The 24,343-nt window shown below is 39.9% G+C and overlaps 1 protein-coding gene across 4 annotated transcripts in view; it reads right to left on the bottom strand.

Moving 5' to 3' along the window:
• Positions 1 to 24,343, bottom strand: part of nhsl2 (NHS-like 2) — a 161,039-nt gene that overhangs the window by 57,922 nt on the left and 78,774 nt on the right. Inside the window, exon 1 of one of the 4 annotated variants that reach the window (XM_042400669.1) lies at positions 17,526 to 17,557. The exons of the other annotated variants lie outside the window; for them this stretch is intronic. Within the exon in view, the coding sequence (XP_042256603.1) occupies positions 17,526 to 17,550 (25 nt within the window). The 5' untranslated portion in view covers positions 17,551 to 17,557. Of the gene's footprint in view, positions 1 to 17,525; positions 17,558 to 24,343 lie in introns of those variants that run through there. 4 annotated transcript variants of the gene reach the window in all.

Raw genomic sequence — 24,343 nt, 5'->3', positions numbered from 1 at the left:
ATAAACAAACAGGTGTGCTCTGTGAGGTGTAAAATACAAGATCAACAGACTGTAGACAGGGAAGAAAAGTAAAAACAGATGATGCTCAACAACCAACCTCATCAAATCCAAAGTACAACTTTTCACTCTATAATTCGCTCTAGACGTCGCAGGAGAATCATGTGTCTCTTGGGTCTCAAATGTCCCCAATATAAATCTACAAAACTCTATAATTTGGTTGTTTTTTCAGTAATTGAGTACAACACCACCCCCATTTGAGTTAGAGCTGTAACGATTAGTCAATTAATTGATTAACGGCCAACTACTTTGATCATAAATTAATCATTTTGAGTCAATTTTTAAGATATAAAGTCCAACTTCTCTGGTTCCATCTTTTTAAATGAAAATATTTTCTGGTTTCTTTGTTCCTCTATGACAGTGAACTGAATATCTTTAGGTTGCTGACTGTTGGTGGACACAACAAGACATTTGAGGATGTCAAAGACCAAACAACTATTCGATTAATTGAGAAAATAATCAACAGATTATTTTCATTATCGATTAATCGGTAGTTGCAGCCCTAACTTGAATGGCTGGGAAATCTGGAAATGTGGGCAGCGATTCAGAAGTCTGGAATGAGTGTAGAACCTAACGAGAAACATGCATGAAAGAGACATGCAGTTCAGGATGTTGATGATGTTAAATTCTTTAAAAACTTGGGTTTGAAAAAGGTGCAGTGAATGTCAAAAGCACCGTAACATGTATAGTTTGGAGCCACGAGGGAGTCAAACCTGCTACCTTGACGGCATTAGCACCTGGGTGTAGTTACTCGAGGGAAAACCACGAATCATCATGGGTGTTAGTGACGACTTTTAACCTGGAAATGAAGACGGTGCACCCACTGACCTCCTTCATCATCCGACACTATCACAGCGAAACAAGAGACTAATGAAAAACAGAGTTGAGAAAGGAGTGAAACTTCCAGCTGACACACAGAAAACACCGGAGTGATACTTCTGCTGCGCCCACTGGCACAACCGAGGGAGATGACACACACACACACACACACAAACACACACAAACGCGGATCTCTCCGACACATTCAAGCATGAAAAAAGTTTGACAACCCAGCCACAAACAGACACACGCATATGTAGAAAACAAAGTTTCACAATACACCTACTATAGAAATATACCGACACACATTCACAAACACACCGACGAGGTGTTGCGTTATTTTTCTCCCCGGCCTATTACTAATTCATTCCCCTCCGTGTGCGTTGGAGTGTCAGCAGGGAGGACACAGATTTAGACAAGCTGTTATCACCGGACAAACACACACACATACACACACAGATGACTGGGTAAACACAAGATATCCATCTCTCATATTTTAGCATTTTATCACCTACAGACTTGCAAAGATTTCGTGTTTGCATGATAAAAATACATTTCTGTCTTTCGCACACTTGTGAGGAAATGCAACGTGGTTGATAGTCCAGGAGCTACGGCTGTATGCCAAATACTGACAATGCGTGTGTGTGTGTTTGAGTGTATGTGTGTGTGTGTGTGTGTGTATTTCAGGCTTATGAGCCACTGTTTGCGTTAGCCCAGTGCTCAGCAAACTCGTTTATGTCTGTCTTAAATAACAGTGTCACTGCACACTGAAAAGCTGGGCTAAAACTTGTGTGTGTGCGTGTGTGCCCATCCAAGTGAACACGCCTTGTGTTTTCCTCACGGTTAATAAAAGCTGTGCAGTAAACCAGATTTACCGACTACTCTGAGGCCAAACTGAACGTTAGCCGTCCCTCCGGGTGTCGTTATCGAAAGGAAACAGGCTTCTTACGCAGCAACATTATCCATACTGACCTTTATTGTTACGACTGACTAACAACAAAGGTCGGCGTAGATGATATAACCGACCTCTGAGTCTCTTCGCAATCAAGGTAATAAAGCGTCAGAGTTAACAACGGTGTGAAAATACCTGCTGAGAACTACAGATTTAAGTAAGTTTCTGCTGCACTGAGAACCAAAAAGGCAAAGTGCTGACACTGTAACGCTCGGATTTATATGCTTGCTCACTTTGTTCAAGTAGTTTGAGATTTAAAACTCAAATTTTGTCGATTTTAGACTGCAGGCAAAGTTCATGTGGAGCTGCTCAACTCAACTTTTGAAAAGTTTGTCTTCTTTTGTTAAATACAAAAAGTTTCTGTGGAAAAACAATATTTATTTTTGCTTCATTTATTTCTCAAGGTAAAGTGTTTTTTTTTGGAATCAATACCGAAACTGAGGTATTGTATCGGCAGCAGTATTGAAAAATGTCAAATGACGCTCAGATAAAAATGAGTCGACAGTTTGCTGTGACTCCGTTGACAACAGTGATTCGTCAAAAGTGTGTGTTATTGTATTTATTGTAATGGTTTAGTTTATTTCAAGGTTACTTATTGTAAATATCGTGGTTTGGGTATCAATAGAGGCTCAGAAAGACTTTTTTATTTGTGAATTATCAAGCAGAATAAAGAAATGTAGGATGTTAATGACTGAAGCTGAACCAGGTGTAAATGTAAGTGGATATACCAGAAAAGTAAATTAGTAAAACATGAGTGCTGATGATTTTTTATATTTTGTTTTTCTTGAAAATTACTTCATGATCTCTGTAACAAAAACGTGTTTTCTGCCAGATTTTTTGTGATTTCACTGTAACAAGCTTTGTTTTCTGAACATTATCACACTGTAACTTACTGCAACTGCAAACCTGTTTCATGATCATGGGGAAATATATATAGTTATTTGTATATATAGTTTTTTTAATTACAAGAAATCACATCTTGTCAATTTGAATTTAATTACAGACATGGTCCCATAGCCCAAAGACAAAGCTTGAGTAAATATCCAAATCAGTGGGACTAAAGTCAGTTAAGGCAAACTTGCTGCTGAATAAGTGACACCAAAATAGCGAGAGACAACCTTTGTACGCCGCCAGTCTCGGCGTGAGTCACATTGTCGGGACCGTGTGAAGTCGTGTCATTCGACACAATTCGCGACTCTGCCCCGTGCCAGAGCAGCCCACTCATCCTGGTGGCTAAATGAGCAAATGAGCCGAGTGTGAATCAGAGGTGTTGCGGCAGGAAAGGTACACGGGAAGCCGGAGGGTTACTTCCTGTTATAATGGACCGATGATGAGGCATGGTGAGTCAAGACAGGAGTGTGGGGAGTATGTCAGATTGGATTTTTGTGATGTAGATTGGCAAGAAAACATGTCTGTTTTGGGTTTTTTTGCCATGTTATATGCCACTTGTCCTTTGGATCTCACCATTTTCTCCATCTTCAAACTTTTCTTCAACTATTTTGGTTGTTATTTCTTGTCGCAGCAGGGTTTTATACAGGGATACATGACATATTTCTCTACTGAAGTGTTTGGTTGGGTTCTGATTCAAGTTTCCCATCCAGAATACAACATCGAAATCAAAAGTGCTCACTCGGGCCTAGTTCTGTCTTTCGAAAACAAGCAAGCAGGAAAAAAAATATGCAGTCTTGACATTAGAAAGGTTATTTTTTGTCGGTGGGTCTCACATTCAGCTGAAAGATTTGTCTCACAATTTATGAGTCATTTGATACAATTAAAATGCAGAAACGTCTCTTAAAATGAAGAATTATTCATCTTTTTTTTGTGGAAGTCTACCCGGTTTTGCATATTGTGGTAATATATTGCTCAAATCACCTTCAGTATGGTGGCCCACAAGGAGCAGGTACATTAATGCATCACTGTTTGACAATTCAAATAATGACTGGGCTATTTTCGAGTCTATTTTTTGCTCCTAACTTTTAATTTCAGAGGCATTCTATTAATTTTGTAGTGCGAAATTCCCCTGAGTGCCCATTAACTTTTAACCACGCACAAAGTGTGGGACATGTCTTAGTGAAATATGGAGAAAAACAGTGTAAACATATATTTTTAAAGACCTTGTGCAATGCTGTGAAAGATCTAAGAAGAGGGTGTTTGTAAGGATTTGGAGTCCCAGCTGTGGCAGATGATGATGTCTGAGGTTTTTAACGAGAATTCGGCCAAACAGGATGAAGGCTGCTAATTAATGTAGCCCACTGGTCTGGACGCAAGGCGTGAATGTTCCCTCATAACAAGTCAGTCTTAAGTGGTTAAATTGCAAGAAAATATGTGTGTGTGCATGTGTTCATATGTGATAAATCTGATTCAGTAAGAAGATTTGTGTGCATGTGGGTGTGTTTGCATGTAAGCGTGTTCAGACTGCAGCAGCAAGCAGCTTTTCCACGGCTCAGTGTTGCCCCCTGCAGGACAAACAGGCGTAAAACACAGATAATGACACACAGAAAACCACAAACCACATCAATTATCCATGTGTTCAGTTTCTGTGAAGAAGCAATTTGAAGTCTTTTGAATTCTACTCGTGTTTCAAGCTACAATAAATGAACATTTTCTGCAAAATCTAACCAAATAAGCATCAGAGGTAAAACTGCAGTAAAGACTGAATGATGCACTGAAAGTATGAGTAATTGAATATGGATGTTTTCACTTTTTAATGATTTTATAAGAACACTACTAGTACTATACACTGCATTTGCCATTTCTTTATATTAACAGGTTTGTTTACTTCTGAAGCAAATAATTGCAAAGGCACCTTAATACTCATACACACTCATTTAAGGAGACATTTCACAGAGTTGTGAATCAGTATCAGATACAGTAAAACAGCACATTCACACACAAACATTAAGTCTCGTAGTTATCGCTGTATCTCTCTGAGGAATAACCTGGATAACTTCAGAAATGCTAATTTATTACATTTTTATGACATTTGCAATTCCATTTACGCCCTGTCCTCACACTATTAATAAGAACACTAACAAATAATCAATCTTCTAACACTCCGTTGTTCAAAAACTATTAAAAACACATCAGTGAGCCACCGTTGCACTGGCTGACATGTTCTTTCATTGCCTTGAACACGGCCACTGTAGTTTATTTTGGGTCAATCCCACAAACACCGTCCTGCTCCCTCAAATACTCACTAGACCATTAAACATGTATTAATCCGCAGCTGAAAATAGTCCCTAACAAATGCAGTATTTACTCCAGTTTGAGCGATGTTTGCTAAACACTACAGTGCCCAGCTGTTTGATGAGATTACCGAGTCTTTTATAAACATGAAACCATATTCTTGTGACCCCTTATTAAAGATTTACATCTTCAGTAGGAACCAGTGGTCTTCGGACTAAGAGCCACAGTTTGAAAGTATTGACCAACACCTGGTAGGTTGTGGTCTTTGTTGACAATAAGAAATTGTAGAATAGCACCTTGCTATTATTAAAAAAAAGAATAGCACATCAAAATTTAGACCAAACAGATGGTGAGGCTACTGTGTGTAATACCTCACGGAGAACACCACTAAATATTAAACAAAAACCTGTGAACACAAATCTAATCTTACAGCTGCATCAGTTTGAAGCAAAAAGCACAATATCTTTAAATGTGAAATGTTTACCTTGAATGTAATGAATTTATGTCATTTTTAACCCGATAAACCTTTTCAGACAGTTTATTGTAAGGAAAGAAAGCTGCGTCTTTGGCATCTAAAGCAATCGAAGACAAATGCAATCGCACAAATTCACCTCCTAAATCAATACACACACACACACACACACACATATATATTTGCTAAGAAGGTGTGTACTCCTCAGCTCTACAGTGAGACCTGGGCTGTCTGCAGTGATTAGACCTTGAAAGTAATTTATAGTGACACGAGCCACAATTCATCCTCTCCCTCCCTCGCTTTCACTCGTCTGTCCTCCTCCCTCTCTCTTTCTCTAAATCACTTTCCTTCTCCTGTCCTCTCTCTCTCTCTCTTTCCACGTCTCGCCCGATTTCATCCTTTATTCCCTAAATCACACCGAGTTCCTCCTTTCCACTTCTCCCCTATTCTTTCCCCCATATTTTTCCCCTCCCCGTCTCTCTCTTGTCAGATATTCCTCTGAGCTTTCCCGTCGTCTCCCCTCGTTCTTCTTCTGTCACATCTCCTTCATTACACACACACACACACACACACACACACACATCACACACACAAAATGGGGGACAAGTGTGAGGGTGGAGTAATGGAATTGGGTCTAATGAGGAGGTGTGTGTGTGTGTGTTTATGTGTGTGTGTGTGTGTGTGTGTGTGTGTGTAATCAGAGGACTAATCCACCTGGCTCAGCCACCATGGCGAATAAGCTCGACTGAACCGAGGACAAACGGAACAGTAGACGTGCCAAATGGCCATTTTTTGGGTGTGTATGTATGGATAATGTATATGTGTGTCTGTGCATGGGTGTGTGCGTGTGTGTGTGTGTATTTATTGTATATTTCCTCATGTGTGTATGCAAACGTATCATCCCGAAAAGACATAGCACTAAACACACATACTGATGGGATCTTCTCTGCTAAATAAGTGTGTGTTTTCCGTGTGTGTGTGTGTGTGTGTGTGTGTGTGTCCGGGGCCTAATTGAAGAGCTGGATGCGTTCAGCCATGTTTGCTAACAAGAACAAAGATCCAATTTTATGCTAATTACTGACGCAGAGATTTGCGTCACTTTGATTGTGATGGTTAGTCGGGACGAGGAGATAGTTGACATGACTCACAGTAAGTGGAAACACACACACACACACACACACACACACACAGTGGCTTCGTCTCCAAACACAACCACATGGAGGAAATATCTGTATTTTGGAAATTGATAACCGTTATTTTCAAAACACTCTTTTATTATGCCACGGTTGCCGTGGATACAGATGAATCAGGCTGGCAGGGAACTGCAGTCGCACTCGAGATACACACTTGATGCACATACGCAAACAGGTGCACATAAACATGAATGACTAAGCATTTCAGTCACTTCATTCACACACAGTTGTCTGCTTTACTTGTGTTCATGTTTGCAAATATGTGTTTTTGTGTGATTCGACTCATATATGGTGTGTAAGTTACATTTTGAGGAGGCAGTTGTTCAGTTGTTGCAAGTGGTGTGGAAATACCTTAAAGTGCAATGCTGTCGATGGTTGCTAGATGATGGCTCCATTTAAAAAAAGCTTCAACTTCTCTCTAGAAATACTAAGTCAATGAGGAAAACGAGTCATTATGGTCTCAATCACTAAATTCAGGCCTTCTAATAAGTCTGCTGGTGGCCATTTTGGAAATTATCGCTCTGTTAATAAGATTTTTTTCCAGAGCATGAAAGGCAACACCCCCGCACTCCTTATATGGAAGAGCCTGGCTCCAAACCGTGACGTCACACCTCGCTACATCCATCTTTATATACAGCAGTATGGTTTAAAGTTGTTACATCCCCAGTAGCATTCACAATAATGATGAAGCACAACAAATAAAATGCTGATATTGGAAAAACAAATCTGTAAAGTGGAAATCTGTTAATAAAACACTTTTAATATATTATTTCTTTACCTGCGTCAGCAAAAACAAAAAGCTGCTAATGCGATCTAAGACTATGACTGAATGAAGAAGTGGCAGATTAAACCATCAGATATCCTCAACAACTATTATTCCCTTAAGACATTTCACACACGGTCTCACTCTGCTGCTCCTGAGACTAAGAAATACAACTATATAAATGCAAAGCAGGCTGATGTGTGTGTTCTCATATACAGTATGCAAAAATATTCCTACAGTCTATTATAGTAAACAAATCCAGATTGGTTACATTTGCTGATATGGCATAGAATACCTAATAATCCACAATGATCTAATAATACCAGATACTGCCAAAGAATGAGTCATATTCATTAAAAAAAATACCGCTGAGCCGCAATCAGCTGTAAGATCATCAAAGAGGATCGTTTCTGACAGTCGAACCTTTCAAATTACAAGCTTTTTTTTTTTTTTTCCTCCCCCCAAAAAAAGTAGGATCCCAAATCTTTGATGTCATTCATTTTCTGCAGCCGCACCGCTGGCTGTGTACGAGCATCCGACTGTGTTATTTGAGCTCTTCCTGACCCAAATATGAGCTTTATCTTAATTTGTACTCGTCTCCGAACTACAAAAAATCCCTCCAGATCCCCCCTTAAAACTCTCCTTCAGTGATAATCTCTCATCATTTAAGTCAAAACCAGGTCAGCAACAGCCTGCCCACCTCCTTCCTCCTGACTCACTTTGAGCTTTACCGGCATCTAAACTGTTTAAAAGGTGCTGCTGACACGTTCATACTGAGGTATGATTAACACGAACAAATGAGGCTAATTAATAAGACAAGCAGCCTCTAGATTACACTTGTTACTCTTCAGGGTTACATTTGGCGGGAAATTTGCTGGAAACTATGACCAACCTGCATATATATTGTTTAAATACGCCAAGTCTTCTTATATTTACATCATCTCTGATAGTTAAGCTTATAATTTAGCTGTAAAATGTCCAACTTTCTCACTTTTTATTGCTCTTTATTAACCAAATTTCCTTAAAAGCTCGTCAGGTGGTCTGGGAGCAGGTCTGCTTCCTGTCCCCAAAGTAAAAAACTAAACATGGTCAGTTTTTATGCTCCACATATCTGGAACAAACTCCCAGAAAACTGTAGATCTGCTGTGACTCTCGGTTCTTTTAAATCACAGCTGAAAACCACATTAACGGTTAATATTTTACACAGCACCGTTACTTTTATTCTCTTGTTTTATCTTGTCTTATTCCCTTTTTAGCTTCTTTTTATTTCCAAATTTAACACTTTTTAATTGTTTTTATACTTGTGCTGCTTTTATATTCTGTTTTAATGCCTTTTATGCTCTATGTAAAGCACTTTGAATTGTCTTGTTGTTGAAATGTGCTTAAAACGTCTCATATGTGACATTTTGTTTCGTTTACTTACAAATACTTTTGCAGCATTTTCACCCCAAAGGTAATCCAGATCCAGGTTTTCCAATAGTTATGATTGCAAATGTTTGTTTGTTTTTTTACACTTTTGCAGAAAATGTTACTTACGGCTCTTTCGCCCTAAAACCTCCTGATATAAAAAATTCATGTTGGAGTTAATGGTGAAAACAGAAAACAGCGGAGCTACCGTATCTGCTGACCTTTGAGTTCATCGGAGTGAGTTCTCGCTCAAGCTGTAACTTTAAAACACTCCGCTAAGTCATTTCTGAACCGTTATGATGGACTGTGTGTCACTTTACTGACTGCAACTGTAAATTCAGACACTGCACACACTCTGATTATTTATCAAAGTGATTGATAACACGCACAAACTGCAGATATCACAGAGCTGACTGACTCAGCAGCTTGTGCCAGAGGTCAGGGAGTTTGTGTGTGTGCGTGCGTGTAGGTGTGTGTGTGTGTGTGTGTGTGTGGCTACATGAGAAAACAGAGGGAGAGTTTATGTATCTGTGTCCCGTCTCTCGCCTCAGAGGAAAAGACTGCGGCAAAAACGGACAGGAAGTGATGTCACAGGCCTTTCAAGGTCAGCGGCTCGTCTCTGCAACCATCCCTCACATCCACATCCCCACACACACACACACACGCACACACACAGACACGCACACCCAGTATTTCCTCCGCCAAAACAAACAAAAAAAAATATCTCCCTGACCTTTTGACCCCATCAGCGGAGGTCATCGCGCACTCGTCCTGCTGTAGTTCATCAATCTTCCTTTATCACTTTTACCTCACACACACACACACACACACACACACTCACACACTGACCCTGTAGCGATTACACATGCCCTGCCGCTGTATACACTGGGACACAGATGGTTCAAGGTGTACCGTACACGCACACACACACACACACACACACACACACACACACAAAACAGCTGTCAAATCCCATCCAAGCGGAAACATCTGCACCGATTCAAGCCGCGAGTTCTTCACATAAAACTTTAAAAAGACAGAAAATTATATCAAGTTCGGCAGATGCAAGCTGAGAACGTTTCTCTCTAAATGCTACAAGATTAAAAAAAAAAAAAAAAACAGGAAACAGGGGAAACACTTTACGCGTCGGACAGTCATACATTACGTCTTTGTCTTTGTCTCGCTAACATGACAATACACGATGTCGCTTTAACATTTTATGCTGAACAACACTTGTGATGCTTTCAATATTTCATGCTGCAAACTGCAACCGCCGGCACAGAGGACTAGTCGCACCGCTTTAACATAACAGGAAGAGACATCGCTGTTTTGGTTTTTTTTGCCTCCTGTTATGCAGAAAAACTGTAATCCGGCTCCCTTTAATTTGCACAATACATCACGTTTTTAGCATCTTTTTTTTGTTTTTTTTTGTCTGACACTTCAAGGTGTTATTACAACTACAGTTTGTTCTTTTACAGAACAATGGTGGGAGTGTTTACACTGTTGGCCTTTTTTTTGTGTGTTTAGTCTGACTTTTAGGTTTTAATAAACCTTCCGTCACGTCAGAGATGCAGTTGTTTTTTATTCACATTGTTTATAGCTGGATAACAGATGTGCAAACACACAAAGGATTAATTAATCATTAGGCTGACAGGAAAAATGCAGCAAAACAAGGTGCTGTGTGAGCTATTTTTGATGGTAATCTGTTAGAAAATTACACGTTTAATATAAAATTCAAGTAGAATCATTAATATTTTTGTTGGCTTTTATGAGACGGCTGATAAGAGAAAGCAAATCAGGATGTTCCTTCAAAAATCCAACTTTCAGAACCTTGAGAGCTGCTCTAATCTTTATGTTTTATGTCTGACAATGGATCAAATCACTATGTGTAATATGAAGAGGTTGCTCGCAGCGGTTTCCCTCAGTTTTACGGAGCTTTTAAGCATCTCTTAGCTCATTTTTTAAAGTTTTACAGCCTGCGACATTACTGTTTTTGTTCTGTCTCGCCACTCTGATCAGCGTCATTTCCAGAAAACGACTGATATAAATCCACTGTACGCTATTTTCCCATCGCTGATGAGCATAGAGGAGAATTTAGAGTCGGATATTCCCTTCAGGAGTTGTTGGAGTGTGAATATTTCATACATAGAAACACAACTCCGAATGCTAAATATGCAGCTACATGTTCAACATATTAACTTTATATGGTGACAAGATGTCAGAGTTGTGTTCACAGCCGCAAAAGAAAATCGATTAATGCAGCTTTCAGTACTTTGAAGACTGATTAAGGAAATCTATTTATGGTATAACTTTCTCCTAGTTATGGCATGCAGTCTACTTTCTGTCTCATGTCCTGTTTACATGCTGTTTTATTTTGTTTCAGCAAAACAAATCCTCTATATACCATACACTGATGTCACACAGTCAAGATTTACTCTCCAACTTTACTGTAGTTGCCAAATAAATGAATTATTATATTGTTTCTACTGGAGCTCCAGATCAAGAGCATTGAATGGCTGCACTTCCTGTCTGGCCCACTTTGACAGTTGGCCTCATCTGTCAGTACGGACTACAATCCCCAGAGGCATCTTATCACCGGCTGCCAGGCCCTCAGATTTGTTTTGGCACCGCTTCCTGTAGTTCCAGGCTGCTTTGACGAAGTTAACCTTGTCTGACAAGAAAACTACAAACCCCACTGGCACCCAGTGACCGATACCAGCTCCCACCGCGCTCCCATCCACCACACTGCTCGTAAAGAATGTGTTTTCTTCTCGTTCGGGATTATTCCCACACTGTGTCATTGTATGTGTGCGCCTGGTCTTCTCAGTCGGTTGATGCTGCACAGACCACCTCCCATTACACCATCGGCCAGCACACACACACACACACACAGAGGCTCTAGGGAGCTTCGTTGTCTCGGTAAGATTACTTCCAGGAGCCATTGTCTCAGAGGAGAATCTGAAAGGAAACAGCACTCCATCTATTTCCTGTTCCCATCCTGTCCACTGGACAGACAGCTCTAATAAATGCAAACAGCACAGACAAAAAAAAAACAAAAAACGCTCAAAGTGCAACAGAACAATTTCATTAAAGCCACTTTAGGAATAAATTTGACTTAGTTGATATGACATAAATGTGAAGCAACTGAGCAACTCTCATTTTTAACAACCTGAAACCATTAAATATGCATCACGTCTGCTTTGGCAGAAGATTTTTCTAAAGAAAGATCCTACACATCAAGTATGCAGAGCAGCAAATGGTCCGTCAAGCTATGAGTTGATTTACTGATTTACAGTGAAACTGACTGCAAAACACATTTATTTACAAGTAAAAGTCACTAATTTGTCCTCTAAAGATACAATAAATATAATGATATTTCTAAAATACAATTCAAGATATAATATATATCAAGACATTTCATTTACAACGGCAAAAAAATGCAAATTTTCACATTTGAGAAGCTGACAACAGAGAATATTTGGCACTTTTGCTGAAATGATTAATCAATTATTAATCTTGCAGTTGATGAATTTTCTATTAACCAATTAATCATTTCAGTCACAGCCTTCTTTACTTTTATGGAAGTAAACAATTAGCACATTTATACAGTTTATATGAAAGGAATAATGTGACAGTTACATGAGAAGATTGACATCAATCTCATGTCTGTGCATTAAAGGGAAATTCTGGTTTATTTGAACCTGATGTATTTATAAATGTGGCCATTGTGGCTCTACGGGTTATGCTAACTTTGCTCTCGCTAACTCCATTACAAAGAAATTAGGAGAAACGAGGACTCACACAAAACAATGTACTGTATATCAGGGCAAGCTGTGCAAGTCTCCTACATCTTCCCAAATAAACACAATTTTTACATGAATCATTTCAAATTCTTGTCTTCGAGTCAGACCAACACAAAAACTAGCCACCTTTAGCAGCCTTTATGGCTAACTGCACATCCAGAGCAAATTAGCATGATCCAAAGAGCCACATATAGCCACATTTATCGGGTTGAAATAAACCAGAATTTCCCTTTAAGTACAGAGCTATAGCAATGAGTTGTTTAGCCTAGCTTAGCTTAAAAACTGGATGTAGCAGGGACAGCTAGCTTGGCTCTCTCCAATGTGTAAAAACAAACACCTCTTAAGCTAATTAACATGTTAAATCACATTTCTTTAATCCGTAAACAAACAGAAATGTAATAACGTAAGCTTGTTGTTTTTACAGGGCACAATAAGGCTAGCTGTTTCCCCCTGGCTCCAGTCTTTATGCTAGGCTAAGCTAACCACCTCCTAGCTTCATACTACGTGCAGATTTTCTAACTCTTAGCATTAAATGTCAAACTACTCCTTTAATTTTCTGTACCTTTATATTCATGCATGCACATTAACAAACATGCACTGTGTCCTGATATTTATCTACTGGTTTATTAATGACAAAATGAATGATGTGCTTGGTTTGAGCAAGAAAAAAACAAACAAACATACACACACAGTCGCTCTCACACATGTATGCACACTAGCTTATATGGAGCCAAAATCCTCGAGGGAAAGTCACACGCAGGTCAAAGACATCGTTTACACACTCATTTAATTTAGATTCACCAGCACACAGTTCAGCTCACACACAGTCCAGTATGTAAACATTACAGGCAAATGATCAGGAATGTATAAATATCAGGCTCGTGTGTTGGTCGGAGGGAGAAAGGGGAGGACGGATCTGCAGCTGCTCTGACTTTTCTACCTGCGACGGGAAATTTATTGCACCTGCCGGGCCGTCCACCTCGTTACCTCTGAACAAATCACCTGCTCTGTCTTTCTATTGTTTCCTCTCTAACCTCAAACTAAGGCTTTATCCTTCTCCCTGACTCGTCCTCTACTCTACTCTCCGTCTTCTTTGCTTCACTCTGCAGTGGAGAAATGTTGCTGTAGTTTGTTCGAACTTAAAACAAAAGCAGCATTGTAGATTTTCCCTCCTCTGCGCTCATATTCACAGTTGGGTAAAACGTCTAACGAATGTCTGTGACCTCTGCACACAAAAAAAAACTTGTAGAAGCTTCATTCACAAAATACAACCTTGATGTTGCTGCCAGACTCAACAGCTTGAAAGTAACGCAAACATGACGGAATGAAAGAATAAACTTTGAGGTTAAACTAGTGTCCTCAAACCTGCTTTCACACCAGCGCACGTTTCACTATGATACTATTTAACGACGCACACAAGAGTTTACAGTCACTCTAGTCAAGCTGAAGTTGGGTGGAGCTGCTGAGACTCAAATAACACTGATAACAGTGTAATTGAAAAAAAAAAAAAGAGAGATTAAATATTTTAAAAAGCTGATAACAGTGTAGTTTGTCCCGCTTTATCAGGTGCAATAAGACGAAAAGGATGGTGCAGTCAGAGTGAAAACATCTGGGTGTGTGAGCTTTAAGCAACATTTTCAATCTATTATAAATATAGAAATGTAACATTTTGATGCTATTTTTGAAGCTATTCATAGTTAACATATGACTGAATTCCAGGTTACATGCTGTTCTGATATGCTTTCAATGAGAATTGTTGTTTCTTTGATTCTGATCCAAATTATATAAACAACAAATACACCAAAAAGCTTCTTAAAGGATGGAAATATCATTTATATTAATAGAGAAAAATTGCTTCCTTAGTTTCTTTAATAATACAGTAAGTATTTTAGATCTCATGCGTCGGACATCTATTTGATAAGCATCTCACTCTCTGCTGACACACACTCTTTTCTTGACTGTTTTTTTTTTTGCCGAAGCAGCTCACGTCTCTCCAGTATGAAATATACTTGTGAATTTATATAAATGCATAACTAATGCATAGATGGTAAAAATAGTTATCCTTGCCTCTCAATGTCACTTTCCCACGAAGTCTGTGAAGCGGCTGAAGGAATGTTTCTGCTAATATTAGACTGTTCAGAGACGTCGGATACAAAATAAAGATGACTGCTGCGGACTGTACATGTGATTAAAACCTTTAAATTATAGCCACAAAGTATAACTGATCATGAATAAACCACGTATATTATATGCATGTAAGACAAACTCTACAAAACAACTCTAAACAACACAGGAAATGTGTGAAAAACTACTTTCTAAACACGCCGCGGTGCAACAAAGACACCAAAACTAACTAAGTTGAGGTGAGTTTTCTTCTCGAGCTACGTTATCTCATAAAATCCAGATGTTATAAAGGACATTTGATCCCTTACACATTAATAAAACTTTGCATCTGCACCAGTCGGACCCATAAACATGCCAACTGGCCCCTGTGGCCTCACCTACAATCATCTGAAGTAAAGTCAACCATCAGTATTGCTCAGACTGTATACAACACAACAATATGCCAAAAACATCCACTGTGAAACTGACCTCTGGCCAAACATTAAAGCTAGGATAAGTGATGTATTTTACAAGCATTTTTTGTTATATTTGTTGAAATTCTCTGGACATCCCGACAGCAATCGATAAATCAAATGCTCTGATAATAAAAAAGGAAAAAGTGCAGCATCTGTGGCTGGTGCGGGCCTGTAATAAGTCATTTCATTTGTTGGACAAGCTACCTACCTGCTTCACTCAGAGCACATGACACAGAAATTTTGGAGGCCAGGCGAGCAGCAGCCTCCAAACCGACGGATGTGCATGAATTACAGAAAGGAGAGAAGGAACATCAACAGAAAGCAGAATGAAAAAGCAACGTGCGATCGTCGGACTGTTGCTTATAGCGCGGGTTGAAACCGAGCAGCACATAATCTTATCAACAACGCCAGAGAGCGAGAGAGAGAGACTTTCAATGGAAGTGAACTCGGCTCCCGGAAGCGAAGCGCGATATCACTCAAATTCAAGCAGGGAGACGGGATACTCATTAGTTTTGTGGCGGGCTTCAAACAGGTGAGAGGCGGACCTGTTTAGAGTTTACTAAAGGTTGTTGCGCCGTTGTCCGACGTTGATGCTCGGCTGCCGGGAGGGGCTCAGGACAGAGAGGAGAGTTTTTTTGTTTGTTTTCTTCTTGTTATTGAATTTTTTTGCCTTTCTCAGAACTCTACCTACCCCAGCTTTAAAGCAGCATCATTACAAACTGCTTCTCACTCCTCTCTCCTTTCCCTCTTCCTCTTCTTCACCTCTCCCCCCCCCCCGAGGCCCCCCCTCGCTCGTCTCACTCCTCAGGCTCACTCATCACTCCATCCATCACGTGTCGCGGCCGTGCCGATCTGACAATCGAGGCGCCGCATTTAGCAACTCATCAGCATAAAAATTCGATGAGACTTGATTTCATTCCCTTTCATTTTCACATTAAATTGGGCAGCGGAGGGAGAGAGACAAAGAGAGAGAGAATGAGATAATGAGAGAAGCATGTGTGTGTATGTGTGTGTGTGTGTATGTGTGCTATCATGCTACCGAGCATGATCTATAAGCATGTGAAATACTGTATGTATGTGTGTTACTAGCATGTGACTGTGTGTGTTCATGCCTTGCATCATTTTTCCATACTAGAGTGTAAAATTGCGGAAAGCAAAGCCTCAGCTGTGTGTGTGTGTGTGTATTGGATATTATAATAATTGCTCTATTGGAAACCATTGTAGCCAAGCACTAAACCGCACTGTGACCAAGCCAAGATCCAAAATGCACGCTCAGCAACACAGTCCAACCAATGTGCATGTGTGCATGTGTGTGTGTGTGTGTGTGTGCAATGACCTCAGCTGACCTCGCGGCTCCTTAACAGACACGTGCAAAGACTTTTTCTGGGGTGAAAAAGACAAAAAAAGTTTGGGCTTCTGGACGTACAAAGAGCCTTTCAGAGGTGATGAGACACAAACACACCAGCACACACACACACACACACGGACACACACTAGTCTTGTCTCTCTCTTATGTAAGTCTGAAGTCAAGTGGGGAGAAGATTTTCAAAGTTTCCGAATACCTCAGACTGAAACTTGGAGAAACGTGTGTAAAATGATGCACAAGATAATAATCATATTTCCATTTGATGCAACTCCTGAATGATGCAACCTATCGATATTTTTCCTTCAATTTAGGAACAAGTTGATACAAAATACATGCAAGATCCTGTCAGACAGTGTAGAATAACCAACTTTAAGCTTAAGAGGAAACAAAAGGGGTTAATTTATCTTTTTAAAGTGATCTAAGATAGTATTTTCTCCTTTAGAAGAAGTTAAGAAGATTTTCAGCTGCTTTCCTTTTCAAACAATGATGCTCCTGCCTGTCAAAACTATGAAAAGCTGCATATCAAACCTCAAACTCACACACACCAGCTACTGTGTAATGCTCCTGCAAGTTCTTGACGTTCAAAAGCAAAGTTTTGTCACCAAATTTGCCTCAAAAATGCCAGAAAACACCAAAACCACAGCTTCAAAACACAAACAAAACACTGCATGCTAACAAGCAGAAACGATGCAAACATAAACATATGCTACACACACGGCTAACACGGTCATGTTACCCTCACTAATGTCAAGTGTAACATTCCTGAGTTGTGGGAAAAAGTTGTCCTCCTAGTTTCAGTACCACTCGGCTCCCTGCTCCGAACTTTCTCTCAACTCCTTGATTCTCTTCCACGTGATTCCTTCATTGCCAAAAAAAAAAAAAAACAACAAAACCCCCCAAGAAATGAAATATTTCCAGTGTCTCTTACCTGTTCTGGCCCAGAAAAACTCCATGTCTGTATTCCTGAACTCTCACTGTCACACACACACACACATGTAAGAAGAGAAGAAGTGGAGAGGGGAAAAGAGGAGGAGGAGGAGGAGGAGGAGGAGAAGAAGAGGAGGAGAGGCCAGCTGCCGACTGAGGTAAACCCAGTGACTCATTCAGTCAGAGGCTGGGGCTGTGAGCGTGTCAGCGGGCAAGAATGAGAGAGAGAGGGGGGGAAAGATATGGAAGGAGAGAGAGAGAGAAGAAAGAAAGAGAGAAAAAGAGAGAGAGACTGTGCAGGGAAGTCATATTTTCTCACATGGTGTGAGAGGAGAGAAAGGGAGGAAACTGATAGTGTGTTTTTCTCTCTCTTCCTCTTCCTTCCCAACACTTCCCCTCCACCTCCTCCTTCTTCCTTTCTCTCCTCTCCTCTCGCTTCACACCTTTAAGGAATCTGTAAAGTTTTTTAAGAGATCAGCCAGGTGGTAAATGCACTCGCTAAGTGATGATGAGAGTGAAAGACAGTAAAAATCATCCATGTGTTGGCGATAGATCAGCAGCTCAGCTCTAATTACCTTCATATCAGATGATTCTGCAGATTTCTGCACGATTTATGTCCAATATGAATGTTCAGCGCCAAAGCAGGCAGCGGTTTGACCTTTAGAAAAGTTGAAAAGTTTCATGCAGCTTAGTTCATGTTAGTTTATGTTGCTTTTTTTAAAAACTGCGATCTATGATTCCTCCCTAACCTTGAATATACTGTAGTTGCCATGTGCAAATATGGAAATGTGGATGTAATCAGATGTAATGTAATCCTCAGGTTTTGCTCGACACCGTCTCCTGAAAATAATGTTTACATACGACTAAAGTGCAATTATGTTTTCAGTCAACAAAATGAGAAAATGTTATTTTATCTGTTAATTGTTAATTAACGTATTTGATAGCGCCGGCGGAGGAAACGCCAATCAAATGCTGGTGAAACAATATGAAGCTATTGAAACAGTGAAAACAAAGAAAGCTTCTTCTCATGTTTGTGTGCTGTAACTATAACATTTATTGTCCAACAGGATGGAAAATTGTGATATTGGTTCAAGAAAAGCAGCGTGAATTCATTCATATATGTCTGCTTAGTGAATGGATGCGAAGGAGTTATGCAGCTGGATCTGAACTCATATCATATTCTGTTTTACTGTGTTAAAATGAAAAACTGTTTTTACAGAAATGCCACAGGAGTATTTATGAGAATGTACTTTACCTACACACAATGGTGTTTTAAGCTATTCTATGCTAGTGACAGCACGCTAACAATGACAATGTTTACATCCAGATGTTTAGCAGGCGCAGGGTTTACCCTGTTCATAATAATTAGTAAGACTGTACTGTGCCTACTAGGGATGTGCAGAGATCCCAGTATTTGTATTTGTATCTGTATTTGTTGAGGCAGCAAAATTATTTGTATTTGTATTCGAATAAAAGTGGAAAGAGGCTTTTATTACTCTTTTAATTTTAAAAAATTAAAGTGTTACAATAAGTGTTCATGCAGCATGTGTCAGTAGTTCAGCTTTATCTCTGGGGAACACTCCCAACTCTGGGAGTGATGTCCTAATCAGGAAATGTGCGTCATGTAGCAGGCGGATGTGACTCCCCTCACTGAGACCTACTGATAGACGTCACAGCGGAGCAGAGGAGAGACACTGAGATAGCGATGGTTTATTTTTCTTCCTGAAAACAAATAATTTTTGAAATATTTGTATGAAACTGCTTTGCTGAATAATGTATTTGTATTCAGGCACACCCCTAGCACCTACACACAGTGGTGTTTTAAGCTATTCTATGCTAATGTCAGCACGCTAACAATGACAATGTTTACATCCAGATGTTTAGCAGGTGCAGGGTCTTCCCTGTTTGTAATAATTAGTACTAAACCCAAATTACAGCTGCAGCTGATGGGAATGACATTTGCAGGTATTTGCCAACAAATTAACATAACATTTCAACCTGCTGGTGCATAATTTCTGTCTAAATTATGCATTAATGAGAAAATCTTGTTAAGTTCTTTTGTTTCTACAAAAATATCTGATCTTGCAGAACAATATCCACTAGTAGTAACTACAGCAATATTAAACTTTTTAAGGTTATGTTTAGACACTGGCAGCAAAAAAAGTCCACCATGACTTGAAGCACAACCTGTTTATTAACATTTAACCAAAACCACAATCTTTCACCAACCTTAACCATTTGTTGCCTAAACCCGACCACACACACTGAACTCAGCACTTAATTCTTTCGATATAAGCGTCGCCTTCGTACATAATCCAGCCAGCGATTATGTTGGCTGATGCACCATAATTGCAGCATACAGTATATTATATTAGTGTTGAAAAACAGCTTAAATTTTTAGGTCAAACTAGTGTACTTTCATGACCAGGAATGAACTTTTACTTTGAAATATTTGAGTCTGGAATTGATCCTAGAACATTTTTCTATTATATTGGATGTAATTCATTCTCGTGTGTCATTTGAGAGCACCAGTTATGTTACCAAATTCCAAGTTTTTGGTCGTTTTGGGGACTTTTTTAAAACTTTCTTTTAAGTTCTCTTATAATAAGGTTTATATTTCATTTGCTTTGTGTTGCTTATAAGCATTATGGTCTATCTATCTATCACATTTAGTGTCTATAGCTACTGCCAGAGCTCGAGTTTCCTCCACAAATATGGATCAATAATTGTCCAGAGGAAAATGCTGCAATTGTGACCTTTTTGGGGACTCTGTAGCACCGTGATCCTGTTCAGCAACGCAGTATTGAAACACTAAATGCAACAGCATCTACAACACGTTCACATTTTTCTGCTCCCTTTCCTCTCCTCCTCCGTCATGTGCTCATATATTGTCGGTGCAGCCCGAATCCTTTCCTTCCTCTCCTCAACAGTTACTTCCTGAAAAGGCTGGAGGTGACAAGTGACCAACAGCATTCGCACATTGTGTGTTTATACATGTATAAAGTGTGTGTGTGTGTGTAGCTTTGTTTATAGGGAGCGCTACGGTTGATACATTTTTCAATTTTAAAACATAATCATCCCAAATATGAAAGCGCCTTCAACCTTGACATTGCTTTCACATCAGAAAAAAAGTGTTTTGTAGTTTTCAAATTTGGAAGAAAATGAACATTTTGAAATTACTGAAAAGAAAAAAACAGGAAACAAAGAGCTGAATAATACACAGACACGGATACACACCCGAATTTACAATCTAATTAAAGTCGGGAAAACATTACTGAAATCAATAAGATTAGTGTGAGCGTCTCTGCGAGTAATCAAGACACAACAGAAAGAGCCAACGCAACAGAAATGTCCTCCGTCCTGCGCAGGAGAAACAGCAGACAAAGAGAAGAATTAAGGCAAGAAAGTCAATGACAGATGTTATTAATATCTGATATCCGAGAGTCAGGGCAGCCTAAGTGTTGTAGAAGTCGGCCGGGGAGCGTGTGAGGGCGCTGAGTTCGCAGATCTCCACCACAGAGAAAGAGAGAGAGAGAGAGAGAATGATTAATGCTCTCTCCACCTTTAAATACAACAGCTGAGGTTCCTCTCAGCAAAGCACTAAACTCCTTGACAGCGGCGGAGAAGCTACTCAGTCACCATTAAGACTGCGGCTGCACTAAAAGGCTCCTATGAAACTGGATTTAACAGTCCAGGAGGAGGAAAAGAAGTCTTCCTGGGATAAATTAAGGTTAAAAATGTCTCACCTGGTCACAAGCATTTAAGAGACCTTTGAGACACTGTAGATGTTTCACTGCAGGCACAAGAGGGTGTTGCTATGCAACTAAAGGAAAATAATAATACATATTTTCAGGTTACAATAATATGATTACAGCTACTCTGAGCTGTGGAAGCTAAAACAAAGAGAGGAAGTGGGCGATTATGGGGTTTTGAAGGTATTTATTGAAAATTAGCCAACATTTGTTTGCAGTTAGCAGTAATAGACGTTGTTATTGATGTTTAGCCAATATGTAAACCCTCCAAGCTTTACTGTGTCACTCGTGACGATTGATTTTTCTCGGATTTCTATTTTTTTCTCACACACACACACACACACATGCACTCATCTCCAAACAGCTTTTTTCCCAGTGAATGAGCCAGTGTGCTGGTTCAGCGTCATTATGCATTAAGAGTTTGAATTCATGGATTCAAATAAGTAAGAAGACCGCCGGCAGCTTTGAACTTGTGACCTTTTATGTTACAGACACTGGCTTTGAAACGATGAGTTTATGAAGGTTTAGAGCGGTTTCATTGCTCTTAGTAAATGTTTAAAGCAAATCCACTCCGGTCATAATCTTCACAATAAGTCCTGGCTTTTAATAGCCTCAAATAGCAGCTGAGGAACCTTGATAATATGAATGTTTTTTTCACATTTCTCTCAGTTTTCTGTCGTGCACGATTCTCTTATTCTCAACCGTGATATTAAAATGCCAAATAAAGAGAAAAACAGTATTTTTTTTAAAGGGCAATGAGGTGACATTAATTTTTTGCAACAAAAATGTTCTCACAGTTTAGATCATACTGTGTAGTTGACTACTCGAGTTTAATTTTAAGGCATCATCTGCTCTTAATTGTTCTCTGCTCTGTTGTAGCAACACACCATTAACTCTGATGAACAGGAAGGAAGATAACAGCTAATAACAGCTCTTAATACCACAAAATATGCATTTTATAGGAGATAAGAAGGTCTCGGGGAGAACTTGTAGTATTTTTTTAAAATGTAATTTAATAAGAAAATGATTTCCTTTTTCTTTCTGTCGCTGATTCTCTGCCGATCGTCTGCATCGGTGCGCGTCTTCCTGCTCGCTGTGAAGCAGGAAGATCAACAGAGTGCAGCCAAACGCATTAGCATCAACCTGGCGAGCTCGCAGTCAGTCAGTCAGTCATGGATGAAATAAAGCAACAAAAAAAAAAAAAACTTGCCAAAGGGGGGAACTTCTTAAAATCCCAGATGATTCTGGGAAAGCTTTATGGAAACATGACCTCATTGTGACAACAGATAAAAAAAAAAACCTCCAACCTGCCTCCACAACTGTTAGAGAGCAGCGCTGCGATGGCGTCCGTACAAAGTTCTGCTTTTGATTATAAATGTTTGGACGGTTTGATGAATTCAGCTGGGACAGACTTTTAGAGAGTTTACCAGCCACATTAATGCAAAAAACAAAAGGTTCATCTACTAACCAGTAAGACATGTTATTAACTTGACTGCAGCTTGTGTGTATTCCCACTAATCCCATTGCTAATCAGCTGTTGGAAGGTTTAAGGCTCTATATATGTGATGTGATGGGTCTCTATTGGATCAGGTCTGAAAAGTGCAGGTACAGGCCAGGTTCAGGTGCCAGTTTTAGGCCTGTGCACGACTCTACTGCAACATAGACGTGCAATATGACGTGAAATATGAGCTATCTTACATAAATTTGCCAAAATTTGGCATTATGGCGACATTAATCCATAAAAGAAAAGGGTTTGTCTACTAACCAGTGAAGCAAATTATTAATTATTTTGAGATGTTGACTCACACAGTTGTCACTGGAGACACACCCTTCGCACACCCTTTCAGACCGCTCAGCAATTAGTGCACATTTTGGTGACATGTGACACGCCCGCCATGCGGCAAACAGTCATCAGTAGGCGACACACACACACACACACACTGTTGTTGATGAATGGACAAACCAGTGGATGCAACCGCAGACCAACACACACACACACACGTGGCTGTTGGTCACTGGCAGTGTGCCAACCAGCATTCAATTGACCTGCTTTAACACCTGTATGGTTGCCATGGCAACAGCAACCCGGGGCCACACACTCCCAGGCGTTATTTCCTGTATCATCTTCTTCTTCTTCTTCTTCTTCTCTCCTTCTTCTGCTTTTCTTTTGTCTGTCTTTCAGCATCTCCGCGTTCTCTCTCTCTCTCTCTCTCTGTCCACACCTGCTCTTTCCTCCTCTCTCGTTATCGTCCCGCATCTCTCGTCTCTCTCTCTCTCTTTTCACACTCCCCCCATCTCGTATCTCGCCTCAGATCTCTCAATCGCTTTTCTCTAAACCCTCCTCCTCCTCGCCTCTGTCCAATTATCTCAACACACACCCCTTCTCTTTCCTTCTCTCTCTTCCTATGTGTATCTCTCTCTCTCTATTGCTGCAGGGTGCTGCTGTGCTGAAAATGACATCATCGATCTGAAAATATATGAATGAACACGTTTGGTGTGTGTGTGTGTGTGGGTCAGTCAGGCATGTAAGCATGAACAAGTGAATGAAAAAAAGGAAGCAAAGTAGAGAAAAAATAATATTTTTGGGAGATTTTTGAACACAGAAACTGGAACAAAGGAAGAGTGTTATCAGGTGATCACTATGACAACGGTTGCATAGCAGCGGAAGAGAACAGAGAGACGCATCATATGGAAAACCTACAGTTACAGTGTGTATTTTTGGTGTGTTTTAATTTACAAAAGTGTGAGTTGAAACAGAGGGTGAGAGAGGATAAGAGAAGAAGAAGAAAAAGAAAAGCAGAGCAGGAGACATGATGAAAACGATGGGAAGGAAAAGACGGAAATATGAAGGAAAACAGGGAACATCGGGATCAGACAACAAAACACTTGTCTTAACTTTTTCAGATTAGGCCAATCACAGTGTCAGATTACACCCTGAACCGTGACCAATCACATCGCTGCGCTCTCTCACAACCTGCCTTATTGTACAAAAGTGATCACGCAGAACAGGACAGAGACAAACTTCAGGGATCAGGAACGCCAACAGACATGGCGAACCACCGTAGGC

Source organism: Thunnus maccoyii, chromosome 22 (genome assembly GCF_910596095.1).
Source record: "Thunnus maccoyii chromosome 22, fThuMac1.1, whole genome shotgun sequence".
Classification (NCBI taxonomy): Eukaryota; Metazoa; Chordata; class Actinopteri; order Scombriformes; family Scombridae; genus Thunnus; species Thunnus maccoyii.
This window is presented reverse-complemented; position numbering and strand designations above follow the sequence as displayed.